Source organism: Ambystoma mexicanum, chromosome 9 (genome assembly GCF_040938575.1).
Source record: "Ambystoma mexicanum isolate Mex_15411 chromosome 9, UKY_AmexF1_1, whole genome shotgun sequence".
Taxonomy (NCBI): Eukaryota; Metazoa; Chordata; class Amphibia; order Caudata; family Ambystomatidae; genus Ambystoma; species Ambystoma mexicanum.
In genome coordinates, this window is record NC_090931.1 from 141,718,905 (window position 1) to 141,744,988 (window position 26,084).

Here is a 26,084-nt window from a genome sequence, read left to right on the forward strand (position 1 = left end):
CCGGAGACTGCCGGCTCACCTCAAGGATTATGTCCTGGACTCAGGGGACTGAGCAGATGTCTCCAAGGGTGGTCCCCAGTGATGGAAGTATCCAGTTTGTATTTTACCGGTTTTGCAGTGTTAGAGCACCATGTTGTTAAACTGTTTTGTTGATGGAAAAAATAAGGGATGTGACGTCCCAGTCAGTTGTAGCGCATGCGCGAGCCTCGTTTGGGACCCGCGCATGCGCAGGTTAATAAACCGCGCTTGTGCGAACAGTTGCTGCCGGGACGCGTAGCAGGCAGCATTGCGTCCCGTGTCTCTCTGAGTGTGTGCGTGTGCGCATGTATGCATGTGAGCCACCCGAGGCACGGGTGGCTATACAACACCATGTTCCCTTGCCATGAACTGTGCTTGCTAGCGCTGATGGAACTTGTAGTCCAAAACGTATGATGAGCCAAAGGTTGCAGACCTCAGATATACAGAATATGCTGCTTGGCTCATTTATCAAACATGCAGACTCTAAACGGTCCAATCGGGTTTACATTGAGACCTTAATGCAGCAGCTGACTGCCAATGTGCGCTGATAATGCCATCTCTAAAACCACGTGCCTGTGAAAAGAGACACAGTTAAATGGGCTGTAAATGCACTGTGGAAGTAGGAAGAAAAGTGACCTGGCTCGAAAAGGCATTTGCCTTAGCAATCAACAGCAGATGTCTCAGTAAACCATTACACAATGAAAACAATGATGATGAAACAACACTCAGGGCCTGATATATATATAAAACACTCGCAAAAATCCTGCAAAGTCCCAACGCCGAAATTGACTTTGCGCGTCCCTGCACGCAGTTTTATTGGAGCGCTCTGCGTATTCATGGTATCCAAGGGGCAAAACACCCCGATGCGCAAAGAAACTGATTTTGCTTGTGGAACGTCCACAACACGCCCCCACGCAAAACACATATTCTTACATTTGAGCAGTATTCACGCCGACATCATGGATGCTGGCAATACTGGGTTCCATTCCCTTGCAACCAAGGCAGCACCCCCGTGACACTGCGTAGGGTCCCCTGTAACTTCTAAGTGCACCCCGACAATATGCGTACCATTTCCCGTAAGTGTAGCCGGACCCCGGTAAATCTGCGCGTGAATCCCGTAAATCAAGGCTACACCCTGCTAACCTGCATACCGAGACCCCTAACTGCAATCTGCACCCCAACTGCATGCATTCAACCCTAAATTCCCGATCCCACCTCACCTTTGCGCGTTGGTTCCAAAGCGATTGGTACTTTGTGGGTCCTTTCATGTGGTGCTAAGATTGCAAGCTTCAGGTGCTTCTTCACCCAACGAGACGTTGCCCGGTCAGATCCATGAATCGCTTTTGTTTGTGAATTGCTGGGCGTGCGATTTCGTTGCGTAGCCCATCCTTCGACACGCCCACGTAAGTCCTTGTTCTTCCTCATTATGCGTAGGGAATGGGGAATATGCATGCTCTGCCCCTATTTATTTCCTTGCAGAGGCCCGTTCCACATTTTGCGTGGAGTGTCACGCAGCACCCCCCGACTGCATTCAAAGACGTGACGGATCTGCACGTAAAGTACATGCCATGAATCGCTGAAAGGGGTTTTGCGCGCTGAAAAGTGTGCAAAGTTACTTCTCAGCATGCAATAAATTCTATCAATCAGGCCCTTCGAGCCACTGGTGTTTGGAATGAGGGCAAAATAATGATGGATATTGTGAGTCTATGAGTAACCAAGCAGCAAAAGCTGAGAATGCAACGAAGAAGCAAATAAAGTGAGGAGGCCATGGTGCGGAAAAAGGCCCGGAGATGCACATGCTGCTGTTACCATGGTGACTAACACTCCCCCTTGAAGAGGGTCCGCAGAGTTTTGTGCACAGGACACAAGATATGCCCTGCAGCTGATGGTTGTGTGTTGGATAATGGAGTTATCTGACAGGACACAGTGCAGGAATGTAATCCACAATTCTCATGCCACTGCATGTTCATTTAGACTAAAGACTGCTGCTTTAATTGTGATATGGAATTGAGGTGGGCCTCTGGAAAGGGGGCACGGCCAAATTGTGCTTTGTGGGACCTGAAGGAGGGTCACATGATGTAGACAAAAACCACCTTCCCCAAATAAACAAAGCATCATGAAGCCATGCAAACATGTTCTTTGGGCCACCCAGCATGGTCTGCAGCTATAACCCCACCCCCGTGATAAACGGATAATAGTAGGCACATATTGCCTATGGAGGCACCAGTCTCCTCACTCTCAAGGCTGTGTCACTTTAAATGCTGCTTTTGCTGGCCAAAGACATACCTGACGGCGTTAACGTTTCCCTGGCATCTACAGCCAGCCACAATATAACAAAGGTTTGATAGGTGAGGAGGACAAATAGCACCAATTTAAACTACTTGCTGCTTAGCATAACATCAAGAGCATATTGGGAACATAAGAATGAAACACATGTGTATTCATGCCATATCTGTGAGAATGATTCAAGCCTACAGTCTTTCGGGGTACATAATGCACACTGGCCTTTCTCTCTGTTTCATTGATAACACCCTACCAGTGAAGTGATGCCAAACTCTCGGTCAAATATGCACATTTGGGGAGAGTTACCCCTTGGAAGGCACCTGCTAGTTGTCCAGCAGCTGACTCCCGATAGGCAATGGCTTCCATGCACATATTTATTGCTTGGCACCTACACACTAAAATCATGCTGTGTGCTACTTGTGTCCCTGCACATATGTCTTTCACACCGCCTATCATACTAAAATCATGGTGTGTGCCACTCCTGGAGGACTCAGGGCTCCAGCTCAAGGACAGTTTTGGGGGGCTTGCCCGGGTCCACTTAAATCCCTACTAAGGACACTTACCAAGGAGAGGGAAAATACTTCAAATTATTAATTAATGATGCAGTTGCCATGTTATTATGCAACCTGCCAATAGCGGATATCACCAGCTAATTATAAAGCAACGCTGGGATAGCCCTCTCTAATGAGTAGCGCATCTATAGGGTATGGGCATATGTGACATCTCTTTGCCATGTTAACATGTCATGTGTCATGCCATGAGACATCTGGGCTTTCTTGTCTATGGTCTCTATATGACGTAATAACATGTGCATATAAACTCAAGATGAGCTTAACTTCGCATGCCCTGCCACATGGGGGGTTATGGGTGAGCACATTGTGACCACTGGGTGGGAAGGGGTAATACTGGTGGGGCATGGGGGCAAAACAGCTGAAACCAGTGAGAATATTCAAACAAAATAGCAAACTCCTTCTCTGTTAGCAGAAAAGTGGACTGCACCGGGGAAAATATACAGGAGGTGGCCCGAACCCACTTGGATGATGCTGGCGTCGAATTTGGGTTGACGGGAAAGAGATCAAGAGGTGATCTAAGAAGTGAGAGGGGGTGCAAATGGGTCTGAAAACAGAAGTGGAACTGAAAGAAAAACCGTAGCCATGGAATAATGGGGAATAACGAACAATAAAGAGGCCTCGAGCAAAGAACTATCAAAGGGATACTCGATAATAATAATATCTACTTTTATATAACGCTACCAGCCCGCAGGCATCTGAGAGCTGAGGTAACAAGTGATATTATTATCCCAAAGCATGGCTTTGTGTGGTACTCAATTTATCAACCTCGGAAGGATGAAAGGTTGAGTTGGCCCTGCCGGGATTCGAACCTGCATCAGCAGGCTGCACACAGATGTCAGAAACGAGCACTTAGCTCGTTGTGCTATCTGACCGGCTGATCTGTTAAAATCGGATAAATCCTTTGACACTAATGATGGAGTGATTGTCTTCTGCTCCTCCCACCAATGCCCTTGTCACCTAGCCGGGTCCCTACGGGGAGATCCCTCCATCAATCCCAAGTTATTAGTAGCTTTGAGGGGTTTCCAAAATGTCCCGCCTCTCCTCTTACCTTCTAGACTTCCTCCATTGAGCATTGCTTGCAGGAAAAAGCTCCCACTTTTGGGATGCAATGTTTCTATTCCATTTCATCAACCAGTGATGCTGATGCCTGCAGCCAACAACAGTTTAGCACATTTTCAACACTAATAGACACAGAAAAAATATGTATATCCACCGTGCTAGGAGGAAGAGTTCTTTCTGCATCTATTAACATTGTCTACTGTTGGTCATATATTTTTGGGACTTTTAGAAGTACTAGCCATGAGTGTGCGGAGTGTGAAAGTAATATTAGTGTCTTTCCATTGTGTTTTGAGAAGGTCTCATCATCACAATCTCAAAACTCACTAACAATTGGCCCTGATTGCAGTTTTGCCGGTATCCTGTGTGTAATTCTGGTGGGAAACTGGCAAAACTGCCTTACAGTCTCCACTGCTGGATATTCCAGTATTACCGGAATATTACAGGTGGTGGAGACACCAGTAAATTCCCATTCCATGGAGTCCAATAGGACTCCATGGAATGGGATTGCCGGAATTGCTGGGACCAGTAAAACCAGTGCCAGTGATTCCAGCATTTATTTGCCGGTAGGGGCCTGAACTCCTGGCAGGTCAGGCCTGCTGGTAGATCACTGCCCTTACCAGCAAACGTATGTTTCCCCGGTACGGGAAAAATGCCGGTGATGGAATTACCGGCATTTTATCTGGACCAGGGAACTTATAATGTGCCGAAATATGTATTTAGATAGACCCTGCATACCCAATAATTACTTGACAGGGCCCCGCAATATGTCGAAATGAGTGCTTAACACAGTGAACACAACTAATATAATAGAAAAAAGACTTGGGCCAACAGTGGAAGGAATATTTTTTTTCTATGCCTTTTTATCAATGTTACGTCGGCGGCATCCAGTGATTTCATTGAAGAATATTCATCACACGCATCTTTCAGTGCAGAATATTCATTTCAAATAAACACACCTTCAATTTATAATTGAAAATAATAAACATATATTAATTTAAATATTCTGCAATGAAACAATCAGCCATAAAACACATGCCGTCATGTAGGTAGCACACACATCTTGGCAAACATATACAAATATTATAGATACAGAATGTCGTGCAGCACACATGTGAAAACACAATATACCTGGTAACAGGTAAACAAAACATGCAGTGAAAAACACCATTCAACCAATCCTTCCCCAACTTAGAGCCTGATTCATAGAAAAGTGCGCATTGACCCCACAAAGTTCATGCTTCGAGAAGGACTTTGTGCGTCCCTTCGCGCATGAGGCACTTGTGCGCGTTCAATGTATTCATGGAATTCTGCCTGCAACGTATCCCTATGTGCAAGTAATTTAGTTTAGTTTCTTTATTTATACCGCGCGGCGCCGAACCCTGAGGTAACCGGGCACCAACCCCCGTAAAGTAGCAGCCGGAATGCCCATGACACACCTGCACGCAAAGCGATCCCAGCTACAAATACCAGCGTTGCGAGCTCCTTGGCCACAGATACATGCATCCTGGGAATGCTGCGTAGGGTTCCCCTGCAAGCAAGCTAGCACCCTAGCAGGTCTATCTGTGGTCCTCTGCAACTGTACAAAGCACTCCGACAACATACGTGCCATTTTCCTTAACTCAAGTAATTCCCCAGTAAATCTGCATGCCGACCCTCGTAAACCGTGGCTGCACCCCGCTACACTGCATACGGGCACCTCTAAGTGCGTTCAGAACCCCCACTGTGTTCACAGACCCCTACATTCCTGATCAGACCTTACATTTGCGTGGTGATTCCTCTACGATTGGGGCCTTGCGCCTGCTTTCACATGGCGGTGTGATCGGGAGATTTTCGTGGTGATTTCCCCAACCTGATGTTGCGCGGTCATATCCATGAGTACGGTTAGTTTCTTGCAGAACTGCTTTTTTTCACACGGCCATCCTTCAACACCTGGCTGATCAAGAGTGCCAATAAACCTCACTATATTTGGACTTAAGAATTGTTCATCAAGACTTGTTGAGTATTGAAAATTAATAGTTATTTGCGATTTGCAGATCATCATCTCATTAAAGTTTATCCATACTGTGTATTAGTAGGCTTACACAGCCGTTTGACCATAGCAACGCAGCATAACTCCCCAATTCAACACAGACGTGCAAAGCGCACAGATCGGGTTCCTGCCTACGAACATACTGTATTGGCCTTCAATGATCCTTCAACACCCCCACGTAATGCCTTGTTCTTCTCCATTCGGCTTGGAGGCTGGGTAATATGCATGTTCCGCCCCCCATTTATAGCTAGGCGCAGGCCTGGCCCACACTCTGCGAGGAGTCTCGTGCAAGGCACTCAACTGCTGGCAGAGACGTAACATATCTGCACAAAGTCCCAGCAAAGTCCGTAAAAGACCCCCAATATCGGTTCCAATCAATCGACAAAGAGTTTTGTTTGCAAAGTCCCGAATCTCCCCGCAAACAATGCCATGAATTAGGCCCTTAGACAGTTCCACTTCTTCTTACCAACTGCACACTGCAGTAACAGTGTTTTCAGAAGTATGCACTGGTTACGCATGGTTTCCTCTTTGAATATCGATTAATTAGCTCTTACATTGAGAAAATCTCACTCCAGTCAAGCCTAAAAAGGGAGGTCTGAGCTCCGAAAAGGACCTTTGTACTGTTTTGGTAGAAACTAGGTCCACATGCATGCAGAGGAGACAGTGTCAAGGCCCAGAGGGGAAACATTCATTGTGGTAGAGGGGAGCAGCTAGTTACCTATAGCCATGCAAGGGTTGTATCAATCATTAAATAGAATTTAAGTATCACAAAATGGGTTCTTCACCAGGTCAGGTACATCCAATCTAAATAGATCATATCTTAGAAACAAACAGTGCCTAGTCACCCACAAAGCCATGTGCCTTTCATCAGCTGGCACATAACAGCTGTAATCAAAAATTGGAGGTGCTTTTGCCACAGTTTGGAGATTGAGTCCTGCTGGTGGGTGAACACCTTCAAGAATAAAGCACAGGGGGAAGACCAGGAAACGTGACAAAAATCAGAACAGGAGAAAGAGAAAGAGAAAACTGGGTGAATGGAACGAGCCCTAAAAAATGAATTACTGGTCTGAAGTTAGACCTAAATTCGCATACGTACTTTTAATACGGTTGCGAGTTCATCAAATAATACGTTGTGAATTCATTAAAAAAATGCACTTATACAGAATTAATCAACAAAGTGGAAGGTATATACGGCTTTTTGATGGAGTCAGACCTACGCCGGAAAAACAAGTGGGAACTCAAAGTCACAGAATGGCTTACCCCTTAATAACAGAGATGTGCGTTTGGCTCAAGCTTACATACATGTGTTTTATCCTATGGACCTGTAACGTGGTAGTACACCTGCAAATGTAGCCATTCCAGGGTGTGTGTATGTCAAGACGGTGTGCTAATGAGGGATATGTATGTGCATGCCTACAGAGTGCAATTTAACATATGTGTGCAAGAGTTCAAAGCTGTCATAGAAACACTTGTCAGCAGGCTTATCTTACACTGGGTTGTTGCAGGTGTAAGGGTTGTTTCTTAGGATTGAAACAATACACATGTATGTAAATATGATTTAAGTAAAGATGATGTGCTATAAAAACATTCTGGACTACGTGAAATACATTTCTGTAAAATGTAATTTTTTTTCCTGTCTGACATGGCATAAACTCACTCAACAAGTAAGACCACCAGTTCTGGTCAATGGTTGGCCATTTCTTCAAGAGTCAGTTGTCAGTTACACAGATCTATCAACAGTAGTAAGATGCATCTGCATTTTGGGGAATACTGTTTAGAGTTTTATATCACCACCAGTAGTATGCAGTATTCCCAGTTTGAGACAAGTTTCCCGGTATCCTGCTGGTAATTCCGGAGGGATATCTGGAAACTGCCCCTACCATCTCTGCTGCCTGATATCCCAGTATTACTAGGATATTACGGGTGACAGAAATGACGGTAAGTTCCCATTGCATGGAGTCCCATGATGGGATATCGGGAAACTGCCTCTGCCATCTGCGCTGCCTGATATCCCGGTATTACCAGGATATTACGGGCGACAGAAATGACGGTAAGTTCCCATTGCATGGAGTCCCATGATGGGATATCGGGAAACTGCCTCTGCCATCTGCGCTGCCTGATATCCCGGTATTACCAGGATATTACGGGCGACAGAAATGACGGTAAATTCCCATTGCATGGAGTCTCATGATGGGATATCGGGAAACTGCCTCTGCCATCTGCGCTGCCTGATATCCCGGTATTACCAGGATATTACGGGCGACAGAAATGACGGTAAATTCCCATTGCATGGAGTCTCATGATGGGATATCGGGAAACTGCCTCTGCCATCTGCGCTGCCTGATATCCCAGTATTACTAGGATATTACGGGTGACAGAAATGACGGTAAATTCCCATTGCATGGAGTCCCATGATGGGATATCGGGAAACTGCCTCTGCCATCTGCGTTGCCTGATATCCCGTATTACCAGGATATTACAGGCGACAGAAATTACGGTAAATTCCCATAGCATGGAGTCCCATGATCGGCACCGGTACTACCGGTGCCAGTGATTCTGCCATTTCTTTCATGGTAGGGGCCTGCCGTAGAACAGAAGCCCCCAGTCCAGTAAAAATGCTGCTGCCAGTGTTACCTGCAATCTTTCTGGCATTTGTACTGGATTGTAATGAGACCCAATGACTGTGTATACCCTTTTTTGTTAAGTTGGGAGTGATATTATTTTTAGGAAGGAAAGACAGTTAAGTGTTGTTCCAAACGGAATCCCTACAATAAATCGAAACAAACAACAAATGGGAGATTTGCTCAAATTTGGTATGGCCGAAAATTTTGAGCCAGTCTCCCATTCGGTGCTATTACAGTGAACAAGGAGAGCGGGGGTTGCAGGGGTGTCCCCCTCACCCTTGTTCCCTGTAATTGCTCCGGGAGTTGAGGGGGTGGCACTACTTCCAGAGAAATAAAGTTTAAGAACAAATACTAAAGAGGACCCTGCAGCGCCGGTTCCCAATCATGGAAGTGAAGGGAACAGGCATCGCAGGGACACAGCGAGTCGGCGGCACACAGCCAAGTGTGACACCGGACGGTAAGTGAAGGGGGTGGCAGCGGGTTATCTGAAATGACCACGGGATGAAAAACCGAACAAATAACTTTCGTTTTTTTTCTCCCTCAGTCATTTTCGGAATCGATTTAATCATGGTAAGAGGAGCATTTTATAAGCGAGTAAAAATATTATTTTATTCTAAAACAGAAATGTTTTGTAATAAATATTTCTTTGCACCTAATTATTCATGCAGGTAAACAGCTGCATTTTTACCTCTTCGGATCAGGCAGCAATAACAGTAAATCTGCATCCTGTGGCTCTACGTGTAGTACTGATCGGAACATACATGTGGAACTATCTGGGTGAAAGCAGTGAACAGGCTCCTATATTTCTGTTTCCTATATTTATCAGGAGTATTTTTACTCCCTGTATTTCTTTTTTGGTAGTGTTTTCCTATTTTTAGGGAGCAAAAGTGTCTAATACACCCCTTATCTGCAGGGTTGCTCGCCTGCTCCTAACACTCCAGTGGCCCCAAAGTGGATTGCCTTGGAGTCAGAGGAGCTTTAAGCTAGTTGGCAGAAATCAAACCAACTAAAATAAATTCAGAACTTTTCATCGAATGGTGCAACGCAGAAGGCAACTGTCCCAAACTGTCAAGCAAAATCTATAATGGGGAAATTGGGGCCACATCAAAGTAAGATTGCATTGCTGTCCACCCGCAGTTGTGGACTGAAAACGTTGACCAATGTGAGTTTCGGCTTTTTAAGGGGGTTCCACATTAGATGAAACTACATTATGCCACATGAATTGAAATGATGGGAATAAACCAGCCAAGAGGGATGAGAGGAAATGTAGCATATATATGACTTGCGCAGGACAGCCAAGTCTTTCTTCCATGTCGGGATTTAGGTTCCTATAAAGATTTTGATGTTGACATCTATGGTGTGTGTGAGGCAGAGAAAAGTTGTATTGGAGATATTGGCAAAGGAAGAAGAATTCACAAGAAAGTTAGATATTATTAAACGATTTTACAACGTAGGTCTCAAGAAAACCCAGTGTCACTGGAAAGTGAGGCGTTATCTATGAAATGTTGCATGCAAAACCCTTCTGCATTTTACCAGATTCTTTTATGAAAATCTTAAATAAAGAATTGCGCGAGGTTTTCTTACTTTTTTGCTGTGTACACAATCATGGGGGGAAGACCCTCTTTTACTACGCATAAAAATAGAAGTCTTCTCCATGTGTACTTACTCAGCACAGTCCTGAGTTTAGTCATGAATCTACTCCAACTCTGCCAGGCGGAACCGAAAAAGGGTCCGAACAGCTCGAGGATGCTTGGCCGACTCTCGGAAACTAAGTCACAGGGTCGGAGGGGTCCATGTGAAGCCCACCCCTATAAAGGTTCCTCTTCTTCACTAGCGAAGGAGGGGGAGGAGACAGTAACCCCTCTGGCTCTTGCCCGACCGCTCTCCATTCGGTCATAATACATCTGCAGGTTTACGTGATCAAATCTGCCCAGCGCAGTCGACGACATCCGGTTCGTAATGGGCCTTACTCTCTGCAGGACAGCAAGCAAGGTTACCCCCTTGGAACAGAAGGTGCCATTTTATGTAAAAAGGGTATTTGTCAGAAGAAGACCCTCAGAAGTTTGAAGCAGAATTATTCAAGCAGTCAATCTTGTGAGGACATTGCCTAAGGATACCCTCCCTCAAACACACAGTTGGGGGAATCCCATTGGCTCTAAAAGGCCTAGCAAGGGGCACACAACCTGTCATCCCTAAGCTGGCAGATGTCTGCCCGAGGCACTGCCAAGATCTGCAAACACCTGCCGAAAGCACGTCCACCAGGCTGATTACCACTTCTGGGCCTCCGTTTGCAGATAAATCACGAAATCAAGTGGTGACTCGAGCTTCTTGCCCGCCCTGGTGGTGGCGTGCTTCTTACAGGGGTCACATTGCTTCAAGATGCAGCAGGATATGTCAGATGGGTGATGATCTTTATGTCAGTAAGTTGATGGTATTTAAAACCAGTGACACCATTACTTTGCTTTGATTGCATTTTGTAGCTGGTGTATTCGATGGAACATCAATTAAAACCGCACTTCAACAATCAAAAGAAGCCTTGATGGCCACCACCCCATCATTCACCTACTGTACATATGATAAGTTATTTATAACGCGCTTAATACCCAGGTTTTTCTAAGCGCGGACCCAGGGATCGAACCTGTGGTGCTGCGTGTCGTCTTGCTTCCAAGCAGGGGAGTTGCTAGCTCTGGAAAAGACCCGGGGCTAAACTGATGTCGGAACTGTTGGGACTGGGGGCTAGCTAGTCTTTTGGCTGTAGCTCCTGAGATTCTATCCGGGGCTACAACCAAAAGATCAGGGGCTATAGCCCCCGTAGCCCCCGCCTAGCAACGCCCCTGCTTCCAAGGTGAGCACGTTGCCACAGAGCTATCCTCCCGAGACATAGCATGCTAGAGCGTCCTACCTCACTCTGCTGAGCACTCATCCAGAATTAGCAACTGACATAGTGAACCCCCAAACCATTCACATGCCCCCCGCACTATTTCTGCTGCCCCGGCGGATCGCCTTCGCCTTGTGAAAGGGATCATGCAGCGACTGATGACTGCAACCAAAGATTGCATTTACTGATAATGCTTAAGAGTCTGCAGTAAATGCATGACATGCAGTGCATAATGTGATGTCGCTCCACTGTGCTCTGAAGATACCAGATTAGGGCAAGTCTGCACTCCAAGACAGCCCATGGTGCTGCAGGACCATAACAAAGGCAGGCGAGTACACTACACATGCCTGATAACAGTCGGAGTAAGCAGCAACTTGTTCAGTTATGGGGGTATTTCCTATAGCATTCATTTCAACAAAGTACACATTAATGGGACAATGAAATACTATCAACAGGGATGACCTACATTAAACCGGGATCCCGTCGTCTGCCTGGATCTCTTTTCTGCCAGGAGATCTTTCACAGTGTGTTTCACTCGGACTCCTTGGTACACTCGTTTGCTGTAGTCTGCAGGGACTAAAAAGAAGAAACACAGGTATCATGATGTGTAATTTCTCAGCTCCTGGAAGTGTGCTTTGATGTCACAGAGGACCAGCGGCTGGGAATAGTCCTAGGACACTCTGGAGGTAAAGTAAGACCTTACATAGGAAGGGCTCTACAGATCCAAGGTCTGTTCTCGGTCTGGCTCAGAGGTCTACATAGTCCGGCATATATCATCCAATCCTTCTGTTTCCCATAGCCCTGTAAAATAGGGATCTGGCAAAGCATTGTTTTCCAGCACCTTATTGTGTGGAGTACCCATATCACCGCACTGTGTTCGGGATGCTTGAGTGGTGTAACACCGCCGAAATCATGACCATCCTAAAGATGTCATTAGTTTGGCTGTGCAAGCAGAACACCAGGAAATCCCTTTTGTTTGGGATCTGCTAACCTGGTGGATAGTGATCATGGCTAATTTGGATGACTGAACCGTCATGCAAATTAGCCACGTAGCAAAATTGGCATTCCCGCACTGCAGTGGCGCAGGAGATCCAAATGTGGAGGTCGTGCAACGGTCACACTATTACCTTAATATGTGATGCAGTACCACTGCCGCCAGCGGTACTCAGCTATGCTTTATGTGTTGGTGCGCAGTGACTTGTAGGGCGCGTCATTTCCAGACGTACAACCGTGCCATTTGTATTTGAGTATGTGTGCTGAACCGCCAGTACTTTTCAAGAATGCTTTGAGTCAAAGATAAGCTAAATATGGGAAGTAAGTTCCCCAAATGACTGTGATACACAGGCCCTCATTCCGACTCAGGCGTTAAGGGGTTTACGGCACCCTTAACGCCTGATTACAAGGTTCCCTTTGCGGGATGGCGTTTAACGGCTGCTTTTTGCAGCCGTTAAAAGCCATGCTGCAAAGGGACCTTGGCGATAATTACGGCACCGTAATTTACGGTGCCGTAATTATCGCCTTTCCCCATTCCCATTATGCCCTATGGGGCAAAAATGGGAATGGGGAAGGGGCCATTGGTGAATGGGGAATTACCGCCCCACTCACCTTGGAATGGGGCGGTAATTCCGCCATCCACCATGGCGGAATTGCAACCTTAGCTGCATGGACCATGGTGCTAATAGCACCATGGTCCTCCGCCAAGGTTGTAATGAGGGCAACAGTCACAGACCCAGATGTCAAATGATGCACCTACACACACCCAGAGCCTCCATTTGGTGTGGTGTTGGCAGGCTGCCCCTGAATGTGCTTCTTTACTTATGCGAGGCCGCTGTGTAGTCTGGGGTCACCACACCCAGAGATCATGCATGTTATACCACGCCTACAGTGCACCTCTTGCACCAGCACCTTTGCTGGAGCAGAAGGTGTCCGAAGGCAAAAGGCCATTCTGCACATAGTTTGCATTCAGGAATATGTATATAGGGTAAACAACTCTGCAACAGTACAGCTTTAATTCTCCCCAGCTTCAAATTTGATTTTTATTGTTTTATTTAACCATCAATTTTAGTTTGAAAATAAACCACGTGGAAGCACATTCACCTTCTTAAATCAAGTTATCACATTATACACACCAATATAGCAATCATATGCCAATTCATTCCAGTCCAAGCAATCCAATACGAACTTGGGCAATTATAAAACAAATATGTCTTTGCACCCACCAACTCATAACACTTTACTAAGTTACCCTTCTTTAATAACAATTTATTTTCATTCACATCTCACATTGTAGTTACAAATATCAAGCTTGCAAGTGACATGACATGTATCTTTCTTAATGTTGCAATACCTGAGTCCTTTAACAATTCGGAGTGATGATCAATCTTGGGCGGACAGCTGGGCATATCAATAGTAAATGCCAAAGAAATGTAACTCCCTTTGCAGAGTTCCTGCAAAGGGCATCTCTTTTGTGACAGCCTCCCGTGTGCCAGTACCATGCACTTGCCCTGTAGTCTATTATGAAGAGTGTTGGGACCATAATTATGGTGAGAGGCACTATAGCAAATGACAGACAGAATGAATGAATGAATGAATGAATGAATGAATGAATGAATGAATGAATGAATGAATGGTGCAAGCCAAACAGAGCTGTCCAAGAATGAATGAATGAATGAATGGTGCAAGCCAAACTGTCCAAGAAAGCTGTTGTGAAATGCTGTGATATGTTCTGCGATCAACTGCTTGATCTACCTGCCAGCACATTTGGGCCAGATTACTGAAACTTTGCACCAGTGCAAATAAAAATGTTCACGGTATAAGTATTTGGGTGAAACTTCTCTTGGGCTAAAACATTTGTTTTCAATGCATTTTTTCAACTAGGCAAAGTCTGCCCTCGTGCTAATACCATTGCATATTAGCACTTGGGCAAACTTTGCAACGGGGCACGAATGCACGCAAATAAGGTTTTTTACACTAGGTCAAATTTTGTACTCATGTTATTTCCATGAAAAAAGATATGTGCGCCAGTTTTTGTAATATGCCAAAATAACTGCAGTACATTTTCCTGGAACATTTGGTAACAATTGTTGTGATTGGTTTTATGTGTCACTTGCAACACCTATAATAGCCCAAACTAGTGTATTCACATACTAAATAATGTATACATAGGGATAAGGGCTTCTGACAAGAGGCACAGATTTAATGACATTTGAGGAGGGATACAAAGTGTATTCGGTATTGTTTGGTTATTGATCCCTCCCATTCCCTGCCCCTAGCCATGGTAATACATACGACTCATACCACCCATTCCTGCTCATCTAGGGAACTCTTTGAGCTCTGAGCTCCTCCATGGATGTAGCCATCTTGGATGACTGTCTTTAAGGAAGCTCTCTGGAAACAAGCTAAAACTACTGGCCATCTTTGAATGGGAAAGATACCATGCATCTTCCAAATAAAATGATACATTGAAGCATGTGAGTGTAATCATTTGTAAAATAGCTAATGTAAATTTATTGTCTTTTTCATGGTTTTGTTATGTTTCTGTTTTGTTACTGGATAGAATGCATAAGAGTTGCAACATCTACATGTGTATATTGAAATTATTTACATTGTAATATTAACTGTTTTCAAATGTAATAACTGGATTATGTTTTTGAATATTCCCTTTCCACAGCTTGCGTCTCAAATGACCCCATTATAACAGCAGCACGCCTTGAAATCAAAACGCATTCTTCTCAGGCTGCAGTGTCTTGTTTTATACAAGAAATCACTTCTCACAGTGGATGGGAAAAAAAATTCCGATCAGATATGTGGAATAGCAGGGCTGCAAAGAAGCTTTTCCTTGGCGCGCAGTGCGATTCTCCTCCTCACACTGCCTATTGTAGTGGTGTTCTGTGGTGCACACACAGCTGAGCTATTAATAAAGAGGTAGCGAGATACTGTCTTTATTGAAATCAAAGTGTGCGCGGGTCACAGGGAGTGCGGTGGGGAGGACGGGACTGTTATTTCACCTGCTGCAAAACCGGGCTCTCTTGCAAATCATTGTCTAATCTTTCACTTTCAGATGCAGGATCTGTCGGCAGCATGGAGTAGGGCAAAGCGACAGCCAGCGGCACCGCCGATGTTGCTTTGCAACCCAGCAAGCGCCTCATTGTGAGTGCAGCCTCTTCCAGATCACCTTCCTGCCGCGCGAAGCTATGTACACCCTGCACTACTTGACTCAGGTAACATAGGAGGAGGGGGACTCCCATGGCCAGTTTCTAGCTTGCTCTGAGGGATAGCATTTCTCTGAGGCGTCTTGTGAGTATATATTTTGGGAATGCCTGGTGAAGACATCCAAGAAAATGCACATGTTGCAATTGGCCACATTGTGCACAGTTTCCATGACTTAAGTAAGGTTCTGCTAATGAGTTCCATAGCAAACACCTTGCCTTTCAATCATCTGAGCACCTATTAAGTAGGAGAGAAACATATTAAAAGTTCTATTTGAAAACATCAGTGACAACAACCATGAATCTACTAGACTATTTCCTCAATTGAAGTAACTGTTCCATTAGAAAATTAGCCAACTAGTGCACAGCCTTATATCAATGCATACATTTAAGGAACCATTGAAATGCTTGTGTAAACCAAAAGAGATGAGTGAAACAAAATGGCTGTCAATATGGCGCATGCGCTGAAACTCTGTGCACTATTTTAATCTACTATGGATTTTGATGCTTCTGTTTGAGGCAGAAATGTGCTATTTTGAAGGTTCTCACCTTGCATGTTTTTCTGTCCATTAGGTCATCAAAACAGTGGAAATGGGATAAGGTGGAGAATATGTTCCAAGCAAATGCAAGCGGTCTCTACGCAGTCAAGTTTTCCTTCCAGCCTTTTTAAACCATGTCAAAGGACTTGTTGCCTTTGAGGACTTTATGTAGCAACCAGAGACAACATTTCAACACAAAAGAATCTCAGCCTGGTGAAATCACAGAATCAGAATAACTTGTCCAGGAGTTCCACTCTTAATCCACCTGCATCTGGATTGGGCCCCTCTTTATTTCCATGTGTACATCTTTATACCTTTCTAGCAACCCAGAGAAATTGTTTCAGGATATCCAACCACGGGCTTGTCTTCTCATACAACAGGTCTTCTTCTTCTTACAATTTGGCATCCATGGAGCTTTTCAGTAATGAATGGAACTCCTAACCTGCAATGATCAGTTCCATAGAACCAGGGCTACTGGGCTAAAAGCTGTTAATAATAATTTAGCATTTATATAGCGCTACGAACCCCCAGGCATCTGAGCGCTGCTTATTATTACCCAGGTGTGTGGTGCTCATTTATAGACCTCGGAAAGATGAAAGGCTGAGTTTGGCCCTGCTGGGATTCAAACCTGTGTCAGCAGGCTCTGCAGAGATGTCACAACAAGCACACCACTCGCTGTGCTATCGGACCAGCTAGCAAAGTGGTCTGATAGCACAGCATTTTCTATCTATTATATCTGCATTATTAAAAGCAGATATAATAATGATTCTAATTATGGATAAGTAAATGGCATGCTTGAGGCAGAAATGTGCTATTTTGAAGGTTCTCACCTTGCATGTTTTTCTGTCCATTAGGTCATCAAAACAGTGGAAATGGGATAAGGTGGAGAATATGTTCCAAGCAAAGACCGGGTAAAGTGCAAAGACCGGGTAAAGTCATTTTGTACTGCAAAAATAACTTTGTACTGACTTTGCCCGGACTTTGCACTGCAAAAATACACTTTGCACGGTTCCATGAATCAGGGTTTGTGTCAGCAGTGTAAAGTCACTTTTCAGCAGTGCAAATTCACTTTGAACCGGGCAACTATTCCGTGAATCGGCTCCATGGTGTGTTGGTTTGAATACTGTGAAAGGATGTAGTTTTTAAAAAAAGTCCACAACAACCTGTGTTGCAGAAAAAGGTTTGCATAAGCTGTAACAATGTTTCCCTTGTTCCCGCCTAAACAGACCCTTCTCTTTCGCTCCATCTCCTTGCTTTATATTTATAATTGGTTATTTAGAACTTGCTTAATACCAAAGCAGTTTCCAAGCTGGGTCTGTGGCTCAGTGGACTAATGCAAAACTACAGGTGCCTTTGTGTGTTTGACCACATGGTCACAGGTTCAAATCCCAGCAGGTCCGCCTGAGGTCGATACAATAATTACCATTAAGATGGGTAACAATAAACATCTGTTATTAGCCTAACAGCCCCTTCAGGGTTGAACGTGCACTTTACAAATACGCCTGTTATGATGTTAAGAGCAGACCTGTGTTGCTCTGCGTTGTCTTGCTTCCAAGACGAGTGTTTTGCCACTGATAAATTCTACCCGTGTCAAGTAAAAAAGTTCCAATGTTTACATAAAATCAGGTTACATTCTTCAAACGTATGTACACCTTCGAAATGCCTGCCCAACCTAATTGTAGATTCTCAAAAGAGCATTATTAATATGAAATCACTTATTTCAACACTTAGGAAGCTATACATAGAACCAAACATCACCTTGCATTTGACAACATTGAGTTTGGGTCACGCTGGGTCCCATTAAAGTGATTTTTATTGGGGAGCGGAGGTCCCAAGAGTGGTGAGGATGTGTGAGGTAGAAGGAGATCAGGTCAAGAATGTGACCTTTTTATTTAGAGTGCTTGCTGGAACTCGGGTTCAGGTCCCAAAACTCCAAGATATTCTCTCAGTGCAATTGCACTTTCCCCGCTTCTCTCAGCTATTATGTGCTTACTCATTCAAGGCAGCTCCAGCATTGTCTCTAATGTGTCCCCTGCTCCTGTCCCACTCATTCTCCACCAGTCCCAAGAGGGCTTCCGCTGGGCTCCTTCTCCTAGGACCTCTGAGCGCCAACATGCCTGTGCTCACAGGTCATGCATGCATGCGCCCGCCTTGTGATCTTGTTTCTGGATTTCTAGATGATTGATTTTCTTCTGCCATGAACTCTGCTCTGCATTCAGCTCCTGTCACCATAAGATGGCTAAGGGTGTCCTGCAGCTGAGGCACTTGCGCCAAAGAACTGATATAACCTAAGCATGAAGGGCACGTGAATGTGTGCATCGAAAATGCACACAGTCAACTGTCCTCTGTTCCGCCAATGCACGTTTGCACGGGTAAGAGGGCGTGTCTGCTCATTTTAAGGTGCACTGTGTATACAAATGTGTGATTCCCTTTAAGAGGGACTGCAAGCAAAGGCAACTTTCTGTGCCTGAGTGGAACAGGTGCGGGGGGGGGGGGAGGTGCATCACATGAAAGGGGCTTTCCTGACCCTGTCATGCTTTTTTTTGTTTAATGCGGAACAGAACGCCTGCGGTCCCACTTCAATTCTTCTTTCCCTCAAACTTGAATGTAAATACCATTTTTCCTCAGATGTTTCAGTAACAGGACCTGTATGGGGCCGTTGCTGTAAAATGTGGTGCCAGCAGCACGTGGGTGATGGGAGCTTGCACTAGATGAGTGTCTGGAGCCCGCTGCCCATACTAATCTATACATGGGCATCATTTGCGCGTCAGCCCCTGGCACCTTTGAGAATAAAGTGACCTGCTCATTTCTGAATGAAGTGCAAATACAACTATCATTAGCTGAGGCAGCAGTTTTGACTTGTAGATAGGTAGTAGGTGGCCATTGTCCATGCACTGGCCTCACATGCCCAGGTACACACACCATTTTCAGCTATTGCCATCTAGTACCAATATGGCAGCGCCTGGCAAATGCGTAGCCCAGGCACACACAAAAGCCCAGCCAAAACAGCTGGCGTTGATCATGTTTGTTTGTCATTCTTCTCTGGCTCCCATGCACATCACTATACAGATGTTCGAGACTACCTTACATTGAAGCTGGGAAAGGCCAGTGCCCAGGTGCCGCATGCGCACCACTGTACAGATGTTCCCGACTACTCTGACATTGAAGCTGGGAAAGGGCAGTGCCCAGGTGCCGCATGTGCATCACTGTACAGAATGTTCCCGGCTACTCTTACATTGTAGCTGGGAAAGGCCAGTGCCCAGGTGCCGCATGCGCACCACTGTACAGATGTTCCTGACTACTCTTACATTGTAGCTGGGAAAGGCCAGTGCCCAGGTGCCGCATGCGCACCACTGTACAGATGTTCCTGACTACTCTGACATTGAAGCTGGGAAAGGGCAGTGCCCAGGTGCCGCATGCGCATCACTGTACAGATGTTCCCGGCTACTCTTACATTGTAGCTGGGAAAGGCCAGTGCCCAGGTGCCGCATGCGCACCACTGTACAGATGTTCCCGACTACTCTTACATTGTAGCTGGGAAAGGCCAGTGCCCAGGTGCTGCATGCGCACCACTGTACAGATGTTCCCGGCTACTCTTACATTGTAGCTGGGAAAGGCCAGTGCCCAGGTGCCGCATGCGCACCACTGTACAGATGTACCCGACCACCCTGACATTGAAGCTGGGAAAGGCCAGTGCCCAGGTGCCGCACGCACACCACTGTACAGATGTTCCTGACTACTCTTACATTGTAGCTGGGGAAGGCCAGTGCCCAGGTGCCACATGCACACCACTGCACAGATGTTCCCGACCACCCTCACATTGAAGCTGGGGAAGGCCAGTGCCCAGGTGCCGCATGCGCATTACTGTACAGATGTTCCCGACCACCCTCACATTGAATCTGGGAAAGGCCAGTGCCCAGGTGCCGCATGCACAGCACTGCACAGATGTACCCGACCACCCTCACATTGAAGCTCGGGAAGGCCAGTGCCCAGGTGCCGCATGCACACCACTGTACAGATGTTCCCGACCACCCTCACATTGAAGCTGGGGAAGGCCAGTGCCCAGGTGCCGCATGCACACCACTGTACAGATGTTCCCGACCACCCTCACATTGAAGCTGGGGAAGGCCAGTGCCCAGGTGCCGCACGCACACCCCTGTACAGATGCTCCCGACCACCCTCACATTGAAGCTGGGAAAGGCTTAACAGGGCCCATATTTGTGCAGAATGGGAACCTGCGATCATCAGTAGAATTCCACACCTGCAGGCATATTGGTGTTAAAAGCCAATGCATAACTAAGCAGCAGGTTTGTGATCGATTATAAGGAGGACGGGACTGCCGCAGTTTGTGAACCTAGAGCCTGTCTATTGCGCAGGGCTGGTCTCCCATCAGTTAAGCACAGAGTGAATGTCACAGATCCAGACATAGCCATTTGTGAATTAAACAAATACATACACAAATAGATGAGGGACAGGGCCAGTGCAAACATTTCTCCGGGCATTAGGAAAGTGAAACGTTGCTGTCCCCAGCCATAGGACTACAGAACCTCTGCTGGTGAATCTTCCCACGTGATTCCTCTTGTGTATAACATGCTGTGTAGCCGCGCCTTGATGCCCTTGGCTTTAGTGCGCTTCATAAATGGAAAAATAAATACATCTTATGCTTGTAGTGACAATAGCGGCCCCTTACACACGGAGGCCCTTGAGGACTGCAAGTATAGTGTCCTGGCCCTGAGGAGGAGTTCATTTCTGTTCTCCTCTTAAAGAAGCTATAAACACATTCTGAAAACACGAGCTAGTCTGTCTATCACCATAGTTAACAAACATGCACACACATCAGCTCCCTGATGCATTGTTCACTGCATAAACCTCATTGAATACAAGCACTGGTTACAAGTGCATTAACTAGCAGAGCCTTTATCCAACATCGTATGGCCGGTGATCTGTACACAGCAATACGTGCTCTAGAATCACAAACATGTCTGATTTCTTTTTTCCCCTTTATGCGTGTTGTTGATTGATTTGTTACATGCGCGTTGACATGCACAATTAAAGTGAAGGATATTCCAAGGGGTCCAGTTTGACATTCTATTATGAAGTATTATAGTTTTTTTTTGTTTTTCTTTTTGTTTTAAATTTTGATAACATGCTGGACCAAGGTTTTGCGAATGCTGTGGCATACTGCAAAGCGTCACTAACCAGCAGTTGTGATTTCTGTGTAGACATGATATAGGCATGCCAACACACTGCCATAATGGTACTGCCTGGACATAAGAAGACAACAGCCGGAACATGCTGTGAATACCTGTGACTATGAGAGCAGTGCCTGGCAAATGCCTATCTATTACTATACAGAAGCCAAAACTGTTGGCTTTGGCAATTATTCTTTTGTACATGACTTCAATTCCAAGAACAGACATAAACAAGTGGCTGAAGAAGCGCTTGATTATGCCATTTTTATTCCATCAATAATGCATTTGCAGCTATAATTAAGGCATTGGCTCTGCGTGCTGCTTAGAAATCACACTGGCAGGCTAAAGTTTGCTATTATTGTTTCATAGGGCTAGCTCGAGGAGACCCCAAGAGGGTGTGTTTTGCTTGGGGAGGAGAAGGTAGTGGGTAGGAACGGACATGGGGATTAACATGGTCATGGGTCATCAATGGATGGGTAAATACCCAAACAAAACCCACATACTATGTTCCTCTCCTCACATGCCATCTCCCTCCTAGCTGTGCTCCAATGCAATAAGTTTTAGCATATAGTTGTGCATTACCATCGCCTAATAGTCCAAAACTAAAAAGTGTGTCCTCCTTACTTTTCTTTAAAATTATTTGCACTTGTTTGTGATTAACTGGGCCCAGGCATTCAACAGAGCAAATAAAAGGAACGTATTGCCCAACTGCACAAGGGTCTTTTCAGAAAAACGAATGCTCTTGAGTTTGGTGGTGTTAATTCTGTTTAAATCGAGTGCACCATGTTATATATCAGAATAGGCCTCGCTTCCACAGCCAGCATCTTCTGCAAGCCATCTCCCTTGTTGCTTGTTCTACGTGGCTGTACTTTGGTGAGGAAGGATCTGCTTCTCAGACCAGGCATGGCCGAACATTTAGCGGAAGGTAAGGGTGTTGCTCCACCCCAACGTTTGTGGCACACTATTTTGCCCCCTTCATTTGGTAGGGGGCCCCTTTTATTTAAATTTCATGTCCCCCCAACATTTTGCAAAGTTACTCTACTGAGACAAGGGCTCAATAAAGAAGGTAACGAGCAACACCTGTTACTAAGCTCACTGAAACTGGAATTTGTGGTATGTAGTGCTATATAAAAAAAACAATTATTGCTATTATTATTATTATTTGTAGGCAGTGTCAAGCAGTGGCCACTGCCATGCCTGAACTGTCAGTATGTAATGATAAATACTGCATTATTTTGCAGTTGTTCGCAACAAAGGGAATTAGAACCCATGAAAGTAAGTTTCCTACAAAATGGCGACAGATTAAGCCCCTGCCAGCGATCGATCAGAAACAATGAAACACTGCTGTCAAAGGCAGGCTTGATAGGTAAGTAAGATCAATGCAAAGGAATACGTTGTTTTAAGGGGATTTACCCAAGGCTCGGGGTTATCCAGTGCCTATTGTACGCCACGATTCCTGTCTGCTACGTTATGCGTGGGACACGCGATTCGTTGACGATACATCAGGAGGTCAGTTGAGAAGCGATCACTGGATTGGATCCTTCTAATCTGTTTACGCACGTCAATAGGAACCTCCTGTAGGCCAGAAACCACCAGCAAACAGACGGAAAAGGGCTGCTGCAAAGAGAGCACACACAGACTGTGTACTATGCAACAATAGGCCTGCACATACCTTGACAATGGAGACGCGCACTATTATGCATGTACAGTTTGTTTACGTTTATTAATTCTGAAGGATTTTCCCCGCCTGACCTAAACACAATATACATCTATACAGTTGTATATTTAAGCTTTAGTCTTCCCTTGTGTCCTTTTGTGCGCCGTAAACTCCCCCCGGACAATAGGTTACATTTATCTCTGGCGATGACGAGTTATAACTTGTGGCCTGCACATCAGGGCGCTATTAGACGGTTCAGGATTTTTGGGAAGACTTTTTGTTTCCAGTGATTTGCTTTTTGTTTTTGCGACCTGTCTAGCCCGCGCTCCCACCGCGCGTTGAGCGCAACCACAAACTGACCTGGGCTATACAAGTTGCTACACAAAGAAAGACAAAACAACAGGTGGCATGAAGTGAGCTGCAGGGACACTAAGCTGAACAAATTTACCATGGAAAGAAAGAACTGAGGACAGGAACCTTACGTATAAGTTGATGGCTCAGAAATGATTTGCCATGTGGAGAAAAAAAGAAAATAAACACTGGTCTATAAGAATGGAAGATGTCAGTATCAGTCAATGTGCTTTCTCAGTTTGTTTTTCTGTTTAATACTTTGTTACAGATTTAGACAATGATTCCTGGAGTTGTGGGCCATACCAGGTGGTAAGGACTGGCCAGACGAGTTGACAAGGCGAGTGAAGCGTTTGCCTTAAACACAAGTGTCAGACCATTAACACTCGGTAGAGCCTACCACTCTACACATTATTGGCACTAGCACCCGTGAAAAACGTCCTTGGTGTTAATGGGTCATTTTCCCCAAAGAAAAACTGCAGTCAAGATTGCAGCATTAGACATTAGAAAAAGACCTGCAAGAAGTACCTTTTCCATTTCCATGACGAGCAGGGTAAGTGAAGTAAGAGACGTGATGGGAACGTTAGGAGCAGTGCACAAGGGGAAGCCGAGTAGGAGTGTGGCAGAGCAGCCAACCAGTTGCTTGGGATGCTGGTTTATACCGTAGGACTCAGCGCTATTAGGCGCTGCTTGCTCCACCTATAAGCCGAAACTATACCATCAGAGTACAGATAGGGGCGAATGGCATATGAGGAGGGACACACAGCCTGTAGCTGTTGTTTGCTTATTTGCCCACCCATTGACTGCCCATGGCCATGCTAATCCATATAGCCATTCCCACCCAGTTCTTGCCCCTCCCCGCCTAAAACACCTCCTCATGGGAACTCTTCGAGCTTGCTTTAATCAAGTCTTACCATTAAACTTTGCACTCAAAGTGCCCACCAGTGTGTTTTTGAAAGCAGTCTTTTGAGATTATATAACTTTAAATTGGAGTTGTAAACCTTATGCGAGTGTAATAAAAATGCCTAAACCCAGTCTGCCTTCAGCCACTTCATTTATAAGCACTATGTGTGTCCTTTACTGAAGTCCTGTTAAAAACAAGCATTGGCAAAGCCAACAATGTTGTCTTGTGTACAAGTATTAGGCATTTGCCAGGCACTGCTATTAGATGACAAGGTACTTGCACCAGTTTGTGCCTGCTTCAATCAATAGTCATTTAATACCACTATGGCAGTGCCTGGCAAGTGGCTCTCCCAGTGCTTTAAGTGGGCCAGGGCCAGCCAGGGCCCAACAGTCTCCAAAAAGTGGGGCTGAGCTGGGGCCCCCCGATCCCACCACGCTATGGCTGGACACATTATCCCACCATGGCCATAGCCTCAATAGGAGATGCGCCCATCATTTTAATGTCAGGCAAGCTGTGACTGACAGAAGTGCCATCCAGCTCCAGCATTGCTGAAACTGCAAGTTGCAGTTTCAGCAAAGCTGTGGCTGGATGGCACTTCTGTCAGTCACTGTAAGTTTCTCTTGTGACCCCACGTGTGAGGGGTCACGAGAGAAAGTTATGATCCCTTTGTGCCCCCCTCACCAGGTCATTGACCCTTGGTGAACCAGGGGACTCTGTGATCTAATCTGCATATTAGCCCCCACCGCGCTCGAGGCATCTTTGTCCGTTGGCAAAGCTTTATAAAAGATGCCTTGAATTGGGCACTTTTCAACCCATCTTTTATGAAGCTTTGTCAATGGACAGAGGCACCTCAGGTTTTGTCCGTCCTCAGAACTTTATAAAAGATGGATTGACTTATGTACGTTTCAAGCCATCTTTTATAAACATGGAAATATGAGTACCGTGCTTACCAATGCGTACCAATTTCTCCTCTTTTCCCTCCCTCCCCATTCTTACCCCATGCCAATATGTCTGCCCATCTCCCAAACTTTTTTTGCCACTTTCCCTCTCGTTCCACTTTCCGCCATCCTTCTTCCAACCCCCACCCACCTGCTTCCTCTTCCACTTTTTCTCCCTGCCTTTGCATTACTTGGTACCCACCTTTTATTTCCTTCCTCACTCACTTCTCACCTGTATCTTCTCTTTCCCATATAGCCTGAATGTACATGGAAAACATTATACTGCATTAAAGGAGAAGGACATTAGAATACAACTGCAGTCAATTTACATGTTGGCACTGAGGTCCAGTACTGTAATATTACATGCTGCAGTTGTATGTGTTGGATATTGGATTATGTGTGATTTCTTTGTCACTGAATAAGTGATTGCTGGCAGGATGGCCAAAGTTGGTGGGGAGACTCAGCCAACTTATATGGTGATCATGATGCTGCATTAAAGGTGAAGTGAGCAGTGTTTGCACTACTATTTACCTTTAGAGCATCCGATTGCAGTCATAGGCATTCCAATTATGTTTGACAGATCTTTACATGACATCCATATTTACTTATCTTTACATATTCAACTGTTCATTGCATTGCATGCGCTCGTGGTAGTTCGATGGTAGGTCATTTAGTTATGTTATGTTAAAGGTTCTTGTACCGTGCACTTTCTCCACTTGCGTTGTCTCTTGGCACTCTGGCGGATCTGCACTGGGAGTGGGTTGGGGGTTTGTTAGTGGGTTTGAGAGGGAGAAGAGCAAGATAGCTTTGATGGGCTGTTGGCAGCTTAAATTTG

At 45.4% G+C, this 26,084-nt stretch overlaps 1 protein-coding gene and 1 long non-coding RNA gene across 2 annotated transcripts in view; one reads left to right on the top strand and one right to left on the bottom strand.

Moving 5' to 3' along the window:
* POU2AF2 (POU class 2 homeobox associating factor 2) overlaps nucleotides 1-13,407 on the bottom strand; it is a 106,164-nt gene extending 92,757 nt beyond the window's left edge. The window contains exons 1-2 of the mRNA XM_069617268.1: nucleotides 13,347-13,407; nucleotides 11,930-12,039 (exon numbers count right to left, since the gene is read on the bottom strand). Coding sequence (XP_069473369.1) covers nucleotides 11,930-12,039; nucleotides 13,347-13,407 — 171 coding nt within the window. The remainder of the gene's footprint in view (nucleotides 1-11,929; nucleotides 12,040-13,346) is intronic.
* The window catches only part of LOC138487764 (uncharacterized), a 147,875-nt gene extending 123,434 nt beyond the window's left edge, over nucleotides 1-24,441 (top strand). Inside the window, exons 2-4 of the long non-coding RNA XR_011274541.1 lie at nucleotides 15,134-15,387; nucleotides 15,524-15,683; nucleotides 16,245-24,441. This is a non-coding gene — a long non-coding RNA (uncharacterized lncRNA). The remainder of the gene's footprint in view (nucleotides 1-15,133; nucleotides 15,388-15,523; nucleotides 15,684-16,244) is intronic.
* Nucleotides 24,442-26,084: the final 1,643 nt, after the last annotated feature.